This window comes from Acomys russatus, chromosome 17 (genome assembly GCF_903995435.1).
Source record: "Acomys russatus chromosome 17, mAcoRus1.1, whole genome shotgun sequence".
Lineage (NCBI taxonomy): Eukaryota > Metazoa > Chordata > Mammalia > Rodentia > Muridae > Acomys > Acomys russatus.
This window is the reverse complement of record NC_067153.1, coordinates 63,361,565-63,370,966: the sequence shown is the minus strand read 5'-3', so window position 1 is coordinate 63,370,966 and position 9,402 is coordinate 63,361,565. Positions and strand designations below refer to the sequence as shown.

Here is a 9,402-nt window from a genome sequence, read left to right as displayed (position 1 = left end):
GGGGTCGGAATGCAAACCCAAGCCTTTCTATGCCCACTCTAGTCCACAGAAACGCGGCACGCCAACTGGCCTTGAAAGGCAAACAGTGGCACAGACGTGGCACACCTGCATGTACACACCAACACGCGTGCTCCTGGAAGTCACACGCGACACCCAGCAGACACGAACGGTTTGGAGCAAAATTAAAGGGGGCGTCAACGCTGTGCCTAGGAGAATGAACGCGGACTGGAGGGACCCGCCCGATGCGGGTGGGAAGGCTGGCGGTAGCCGCTGAGAAAAATGCTCAGGCATATGGAAAGCACAGAAAGGGACAGGAAACAGTGCATTGCTTGTGTTGACACAAGGTGTTTGGACTGGAGGGAGTTGGTGCTGGGCCTAAGAAAGCGGTTCAGAAATGAGGCAGTGTTTTTCAAGTCCATTAAAAGATGCATGATTAGGACATGACTGAAAGCAATTAAGTTGCTTCTAACTGGTCTGCTGATCAAGTCACAACTAGAAAGAAGTTTCCACATGGGGGAGGGGGAGGGGGAGGCCGCAAACCAACCAATGGCGCTTTTTTTAATGCCCTTTTTTGCGGGGTACTCGGGGTGATCTCAGGGCTGGCAGATGCCTCGGGGATGGCATCAGCAGATCCCCCTTCATTAATCAAGTCCCGCCCTTTGTGGAGGCCCATAAAAAGCCCTAGCCGCCTGGCCTCTCCATCCTCTTCATCATCTACCTCGGGAGCGCCTGTCGCCTGCCATCTTCGCCCACCATGTCTCGGCAGTCCACTGTCACCTTTCACTGCGGCAGCCGCAAGGGCTTCAGCACGGCCTCAGCCACCACCCCAAACGCTGGCCGCTCCCGCTTCAGCTCTATCTCGGTGGCCCGCTCCTCAGGGAACAGTGGGGGACTAGGCAGGATCAGTTGCCCTGGTGCTGGCTTCGGGAGCCGCAGCCTCTACAACCTGGGGGGGACCAGGCCGATCTCCGTCGGTGGCAGGGCTAGCAGTGGCTTCGGTTACGGGGGCGGCATTGGAGGGAGCTTCCGTGGCCCTGGCTTCCCTGCCTGTCCCGCCGGAGGCATCCAAGAGGTCACCATCAACCAGAGCCTCCTCACCCCCCTCAACCTAGAAATCGACCCCTCTATCCAGCGGGTGAGGAAAGAAGAGCGGGAGCAGATCAAGACCCTCAACAACAAGTTCGCCTCCTTCATCGACAAGGTGAGGCCTTCACTCACCCCTCCAGGTCCCCAGGGCGTGAGGGAACTAGACGGGGAAGGCTCAGCTCCAGAGACAGCAGCAATGTGGGGTCCTCAGGAGAAGGACCTTCATCATCACCCAGTACCAGCCATGGACAGAGACATTTTCAAGTCAGGCCATCTGGCCCACAGGACCTTGTTAGAGATGCCCCTGTTGTCCTCTCTGGTGTGTAAGGTGGGGGGGGAGGAGGGGTCCTCCTCAGGAAAGAAGGCTTCTTAAGTGTGCCAGCTACCCTGACCCAGAGAAGCAGCTTTGAGAAACTCACCCGACTCCATGTCTCCCACTATAGAGGCTCTGTGTCCCTCCCCTCTCTGCACCCTCCCCCAACCCCCCGCTGCCCCATGTCCAGTCCAGGGCAATCCCAGAGTCCTCAAGGTGCCTCCACAGGCCTTTTCATTTGGAAGTGGAGCTGTCATTACAAAGCTGCTGGTTGGGAGTGGGTAAAGGCCCATTGTGCCTGGTCCTGCCCCCTGGCTTCTCAAAGTGAGGGTCCGTTCTCTCTGCTCCCCTCCCTGTAGGTGCGCTTCCTGGAGCAGCAGAACAAGGTCCTGGAGACCAAGTGGGGGCTGCTGCAGGAGCAGAGCTCCAGGACGGTTAGGCAGAACCTGGAGCCCTTATTCGAGACCTACATCAACGACCTCCGCCGGCAGCTAGACGGCCTCACCGCTGAAAGAGGCAGGCTGGATGCCGAACTGAGGAACATGCAAGACGTTGTGGAAGACTTCAAAGTCAGGTGAGTGGGAGACAGGCGACAGGCTCCACACAACCATCCCCCGGGGTTGCTTCCTCTGAGGACCAGAGAAGTGCCAAAGAGTGAATGCCACATCGGCCAGGAGGGGTGCGTGAGCAGCCTTGAGAGCAGAAGGCAAAGACAGCGCACTCAAGGGAACAAGGGACTTCAGCTTCAGGGCTAACAAGGAGCCTGTTCTTACCTGTCTGCATGACTGAAGCGGGCACCCCCACCATCTGTCAAAACCATGTTGCTCATGGTAAACAGCGTTGCATCACCTCCAGCGTGTTGCTTATCTCCGCTGGATGTGAGCCCAGGGGCTGAGATGCTTGAATTTTCCACATGGCATGTTGTCAGGGTGAGGGAAGGGAGTGAGGAGGGAGAGACTCCGGTCTTCCTTGTGGAGGTGAGCATCGTTGGGACTGTTCACAGTGCAAAGGGACAGTCCCAGCAAGCCCTTTTAGGTAGCTTGAGCCTGACTTAGTCACAAAAATACAATGCTCAATGGTCACCCTGAGACCCAGTGAAAATATTTCAAAGTGTACCTGAAAGACTGTCCTGAACAGATAAGGTTTTCTTTGCAGGTTGAGCGGGTACTACCGAGGCAGCGTGTGTTTTTGGTAGTTAGGACTACATTTATAAAGAGATGGAATCGCCTAAGCACATGGTTCTATTCCCATAAGTCTGTGCTCACCTTCTCACCTTATAAATTTTTTTTCTTTTTAATGGCAGAAGAAATTATCTGCCTTTTATGGAGGAAGGAATAGAGGTCAAGTGAATCACCCACAGTCATGTGCAGGTCACCGAGAGCTGGGAGGAATGGAAGGCCTTTTATTAACTCTTGTTTCCTTCGGGGGCGGCAGGAGGGCTAGGCGGAACCTTGCCCAATCTCACACCCCTTGCCCTCCTCCCTGCAGGTACGAAGATGAAATTAACAAGCGTACAGCCGCCGAGAACGAGTTCGTGGGCCTCAAGAAGGTGAGTTGGGGGTGACTGATACCGAGTTCCGAGCCCGCGGTCCCAGCACCCAGGAGACAGACGCAGGAGAGAGGTGTCCGAAGCCAGCCGAAGCTACGTGGGGGATACCATGCCTCAAAGAAAGAAGGGCTGTGCCCCTAGATCAGGGCCAGAGCTTGTCCAGAGTTCACTAAGCCCTGAGTTCAAGAGCCAGCTCTGAGAGGTGGGAAGAAGGAGCTTCGGAGAGGAGGACAGAGGCGGAGGGGAGAGGAAAGAGAGCGAGATTGAGATCTAACATTAAATCTCGGGATATGTGATAGTCTGGTCCCGGGCTCACCCAAGAGATACCACATCGATGATGAGATCATCCGATGAGCTCAAACCTCCCAGAATGCACCCCGTGTATCAAAGGTCCCTACGGCCACGCCGGTTTCTGTTGGCCCAGGCCTAAGCCCCGGTTTCAGCGATAGCCTGTCCCGACCCCCCAGGAAATCCAGGCTAGACCCTCTCAGCTTCTTTTGACTTGCTGTTTGGATCTGGGGTCATTCCAGGACGTGGACGCCGCCTACATGAACAAGGTGGAGCTGGAGGCCAAGGTGGACGCCCTGACCGACCAGATCAACTTCTACCGGATGATCTATGAGGCAGTAAGAGTCTGCAAGTGTTTCTGTCATTCCTGGTACCAGAGTCCAGAAAGAAAAGGATGCTTCAGGGTGTCAATCACTCAGTGGGTGGAGCTGGTATCTCTCCCCCAAGGCACCTCAAGTGGGGCCCTGGGGACTCTGGGTGCCTGAGAGGAATGCTAGGAACTTAAGACACATGAGACAGTTTCAACTCTGAGGCCTCTCTTTCCCCACAAGTGGCAAGGCTGTCCTAGTGAGAGGGAAAGGCTTGCTCCCACATTCTAGGAGTGAAGACAGCCCCGGCTCTCTTCCCTCTGCCATAGCTCTTGGCCTCTGAAGAGGCCCCGTTTGGGGTTCTGGTGCCTGGGTCTGTGGAGAGACAGAGGAAGGCAGTGGTGAAGTGACCCTGTAAGGGTGGCATGGTAGGGTCATGTGACCCTGACCACCTCTATGTAAGGCGTGGGAACCCAGATGCTGTCATTACACCCACCGGTGGAAAGCATCGATGGCACGCAGAGAGAGCTGTTCCACCATCACATTGATGAGTCATCTAGAAACTTCCAGGCACAGGAGTGGGATCCCTGACATGATGACATCACTAGGAGTACTGGGGAAGGGGAGGGGCATCTGGAAAAACGGTTTCTGCCAGGGACACCACAGAAGGGATTCCTAGCCTAAGTAGTCAGTCACCTCAGAAGAGCAAGGGCCCTTCCTCTCATTCCTGGGTGACACTGACTTGATCCCCTGTAGGAGCTGTCCCAGATGCAGAACCAGGTGAGCGACACATCTGTGGTCCTCTCCATGGACAACAACCGCAGCCTGGACCTGGACAGCATCATCGCCGAGGTCAAGGCCCAGTACGAGGACATCGCCAACCGCAGCCGGGCAGAGGCTGAGTCCTGGTACCAGACCAAGGTGAGGCTCTATGCCAGGCTTACTGTTCCAAGGCAGCACCTCACCACTTCTCCCACCGACACCCCTCAAGCATGGCTCTGATACTAGAAAAATCTACCTTAAAATACTTACAGAACACTTACAGAAGGCCAAGCATATACCAGTGTGCTGCCTGGAAAGTGTTGGGTGCTCAAAAGGGCACGCATGGCCTCCATAGTTTTCTCATGATAAAAGTGGACTGGGTGAGACCCCAAAATAACCAAGAAGTATGCATCACAATCTTAAAGGGCTTCCTGATATAAGCGATGGGCTCCTTCACTCCGGCAAATGGAGCTTTAGAGCTATAAATATAGAAACTGCAACCAAAGGATCTAAGTTCGGGAGTCCCGAATGTGGATGGGCGGTCACAGGAGGGGCCGAGACAGCATCAGCAGAGAGCTGCCAGCAAGGGCTGGGTCTCTAGTCCAGCGGCTGAGCAGAGAGGGATAAATGACTGTGAAACAACAGAACAAGAGGGACTCAGGCTGACCAGGGGCAGCTGGAAGGCAAGCAGACACACTCGCGCAGCAGGAGGCTCGGGTTTGTGAGAGGAAGGCTGGAATGACCTTAGAGGAGTATGGCTGAAAGCCTGGATGGACAGAAGGCTTGTCCTAGAACAGTGTGGCAGACCCAGAGCTGTTCCCTCACTGCTGCTGTCGCTGCCACGGAAGCCAGGCCCCTGCTCACCGCTCTCCGAACCCCGCCCCTTGTCCCTCTGGTAGGAAATGTGGTAGAAGAGAAGCAGCTGTCCGATATCAGGGCTCCTTAACAGTGAGCAAGAGTGGGGGTTCACTTAGCCCCAGCAGCAAGCGAGGCTGGTAACAGGCATCTCACTGTGCTGTTGGGGTGTTGTTCCTTCTAACCCTGAGACTCTGGGAGCAGAGGAAGCCGAGCTGCCCTGTACTTTCCAAACAGAACAGAGAGAGGGCTGCAGGAGGCAGGGTGGAGCAGTCTCTCCTAAACAAACAATGCCCAGATACAATTAGCTTGAGCACTGCTAAGACCAGGGCCTCTCCCCAGTCAACGCTGTGCCTCCTGTAGCCTCTGCACTGTCCACATGGTTTCCTGCCTTTCCGCCCTGATTCCTAACACCACTGTCTGCAAGGCTACCGGTACTCATGGGCACAGCCCCATTCAGATTCTGATACAAACCAAACCAAGAAGCCCCGCCCCACAGTGACAGTGAGCAAGCTACTTCTGTGCCCCAAGCTGGGTTATCTCTCAGGTCTCTTTCCCAGCCTGGAATGCTCTCTCTCTTTGAGCTGGCTATATAGACAGGCCCCTCTTACTCCTCCTGGAGATGCAAACAGTTCAGTGTCTCCCCTTTGAGGCTCCCCTTCCACCCTCCCATCCCACCACACACGCTTTCAAACCCCGCTTGGACTCCTCTGCAGCACTCTGAAGAACCCCGTTTTTTTTGTTTGTTTTTTGTTTTCACCACTGGCCACTTATCTTTTGGATACACACTGAGCAATAGTACAAGCATCTGGGAACCAGGATCAGCTTGTGCATGTGTGCTGTTTCCAGAGCCTGCTTCCTCCCCAGAGAGCAGATGGGCTCAAGAAAAAGCACCTGGAAAAACAGACAAGGGAAGAGGCGGTGAGTGGCTGGTGAGTGAGTGGCCTGCTCGGCACAGAGGCACCTGACTAGGTGGTCCTGTCTGCTCTGGTCCTAACAGTATGAAGAACTACAGGTGACAGCAGGCAGGCATGGCGACGACCTCCGCAACACCAAGCAAGAGATCTCAGAGATGAACCGGACGATCCAGAGGCTGAGATCTGAGATCGACAGTGTCAAGAAGCAGGTACAGCCCAATCAATCAAGGATGCTCATTTCTTCTGGCTTATCCCACCACCGCCGAGGACTCCTGCCCAGAGATCGCACACCCCCAGGGTCTGTCCCCTTGACACATCCTTTCTTTCCAGTGCTCTAGCCTGCAGACTGCTATCTCTGATGCTGAGCAACGTGGAGAGCTAGCCCTCAAGGATGCTCGGGCCAAACTGATGGACCTTGAAGATGCCCTGCAGAAGGCCAAGCAGGACATGGCCCGGCTGCTACGCGAGTACCAGGAGCTTATGAACATCAAGCTGGCCCTGGATGTGGAGATCGCCACCTACAGGAAGCTTCTGGAAGGAGAGGAGAGCAGGTGAGGGGAGGTGACCCCCCCCAAGTCTGTTCTCAGAGCAAACAAACAGCATTGAGCATGTCCAAATCTCTTTCCGGACTGTTGAGTCACCCAGGTGCATCCCATGGAAACCAAAGGCCTGAGAGGGTCTAAGCAATCCTATCCCGCTAAAGGAGAGGCCTGGTTATATGGTGGATCTGAAAATGTGAGGGCGGGGGTAAGGCGCTGGACTGAAAAGAAGCTGCCCTAGATTTGGGTATAATAAAAAGTTGGTCTCCCTCTAGCCTTTAATTTCTCAGGGGCCAGATTCTGTGGCCCCCCCCAAAGCTAATAGGACTTCGGAACTCCTCCAGTACCCAACTGCGTCTCCCAGGGCAAGTTTCTCAGCTTTCCCACATCTCCGTGCCCCTGCCTGGAAAATGAGTAGCGACTGTTCTGATGGTGTGTATTGTGTAAAAGGTTAAAAGAAAGCCATATATATGCGAAACTCTCACAACGGCTCGTGGCATGCAACGAGTATTGGGGCTTTGTTTTGTGCTGTTGTTTTTGTTTGTGTGTTTGTTTGTTTTCCCCTTGGAGCTAGAGGGGTGGCTCAGTGGTTAAGAGAGTGTGATGCTCTTCCAGAGGACCCGAGTTTGGTTTTTTTGCCCCCCCCCCGCATTGGGTGGCCAATGACTGCCTATAATTCCAACTGTAGGGGACCCAGAGCCCTTTTCTGGCCTCTTCTGGCACTTACACATGCATGCATACACCAACACACAGGCATATACATATCATTTAAAGGTTTGTTTATTTTATGTGTGTGAGTATTTTGCCTGGTACCCATGGAAGTAAGAAGAGGGCGTTGGGGCCTCTGAAGCCGGAGCTACAAGTGGTTGTGAGCCACCAAGTGCGTCTTGCGAACCTGGGTCCTCTGGAAGGAACAAGTGCTCTTAACCACACGTTATCTCTCTACACCCCTGAAACGGGTTTTACTTTAGTTAAAAAACAAAAAACAAAACAAAACAAAAAAACAAGAACAAGTTAGTGGCTAAGAAAATGGGCTTTGAGGGCAGACAAATCCTGTTTCAAACCTTGTGACCATGAGCAAGTTAATTAGTCTCTCTGATCTTCAATCTCCCTCTGTAAAACTGAGCTAATAACACCCACTTAATAAGGTTGTTGGGAGCACTAAGGGGCATGAGGCCTGTAACAGGCCCTCAATAAATGTTAATATCAGCTCTGAGTGAGCACTTGGGAATGAATGCCAGCTGCTTGGACAATAATAGACTGACTGTAACCACTGTTGTTTTCAGAACTTGGATGCCTCTCCACATTTATAACACCCTCCTCAGTGCCTGACCGGAGTCCCTTGTTGAGAGTCTGGTTGTGGGGAATGTCCCGCCTTCCCGATGGGCTCTGGTCTGTGATCAGTCTTCACTTCCTCAGGTGGCGCCTGGTTTAAACCCAAACTGTTTACAGGCCCCCAAACCTCAGGCTCCTTACTGTTTTTAGTATTTCAAGTAATTTTAGTGTTTTAAACACGCATGACTTCTACAGTAAAACTTTTAAAGGGGCTCTCGATGCACTGAAAACAACCACAAAATGTGTCATTGTAAATACCTTCCAGGTGACAACCTGGGCAGTAACCTTTCCTCTTCTCCTCCCTTCCAGGCTGAGTGGAGAGGGAGTTTCCCCAGTGAACATCTGTGAGTATGGCCCCTGCAGCTTGGGGCCCACGTGGTCGGGAGAGGCGGGTGAATGCAGGGCAACTGTGAGGACCCCACAGGCAGAGCTCATTTGGAGAAGGTTGGAGGGCTTGAGCTTGCTGAGGACAAAGTCATAGCACATTAGAGGGACTTGTTTCCTTCCTTCCTTCCTTCCTTACTGTAGTGTTGGGGGCTGAACCTAGGGCCTGGTGTGTATTCTGACCACTCTCACATGTGCCCACCCTGTCTCACCTCCTCCTCCTCACACCAACATGCTCTGTGCCCTGTCACATCTTTGTGTTTGTTCCTGTTTCCCATTGAGTTGAATCCAGGCCGCCTGACTGAGCAGGGGTGCAGAACTAGAGGGACTTCTGAGGCAGATTTCACGGGGCCCTGGCTGGCCTCAAATTCCTGACTGCCTGCTGCTAATTCCCAGATTAGATGAGAGGCTTTAGGCTCCAGCTCCTCCTTTAAGCTCCAGCTCCTCCTTTGGGCTCCAGCCTCTTCTTCAGGCTCCAGCCCCTCCTTTGGGCTCCAGCCCCTCCTTTGGGCTCCAGCCCCTCCTTTGGGCTCCAGCTCCTCCTGTAGGCTCCAGCTCCTCCTTTGGGCTCCAGCTTCTCCTTTGGGCTCCAGCTCCTCCTTTGGGCTCCAGCTCCTCCTCTGGGCTCCAGCTCCTCCTTTAGGCTCACAGCTCTTCCCTTTGGAGTGAGGAGCCAAGCACAGCACAGAGGAGGGTGGTTCCCGGAATTGTCTTACAGAGAGTCAGGAAGTCGCAGCCACACTGGCCACCGCTCAGGACTCCTCGGGGTTGCAATTCTAGTTTCAAGAGCTCAGAGAGATGAGCATTTGACAGATACAGGACCCACCAAACCTCCCGGTTTTGCCCAGGACCTTTGGAAAGAACCCTTAAGCTAGACACAAACCATGGCCTCTGAGGTGGCCCTGTCTGCTCTAAACAGCCTGGTGGTGAGAGTCGCTACTACAGAGAGTTGCTGCAAGGAGGTGCTGGGCTTCTCATGAGATCCACCCTCTGTGTTCAGAGGGCCATGCCACCAGGAAAAGGACATGTGTATTCCCTAAGCCAAATCCAAAGCAGGAGACAGGAT

At 53.8% G+C, this 9,402-nt stretch overlaps 1 protein-coding gene across 1 annotated transcript; it reads left to right on the top strand.

Moving 5' to 3' along the window:
- Window positions 1-689: 689 nt before the first annotated feature.
- LOC127201701 (keratin, type II cytoskeletal 75) lies at window positions 690-6,633 on the top strand. The gene is made up of 7 exons (XM_051160392.1): window positions 690-1,201; window positions 1,759-1,973; window positions 2,888-2,948; window positions 3,479-3,574; window positions 4,301-4,465; window positions 6,162-6,287; window positions 6,409-6,633. Exons 1-7 carry the CDS (start codon window positions 755-757, stop codon window positions 6,631-6,633), a joined length of 1,335 nt encoding a protein of 444 aa, XP_051016349.1. The 5' UTR covers window positions 690-754.
- Window positions 6,634-9,402: the final 2,769 nt, after the last annotated feature.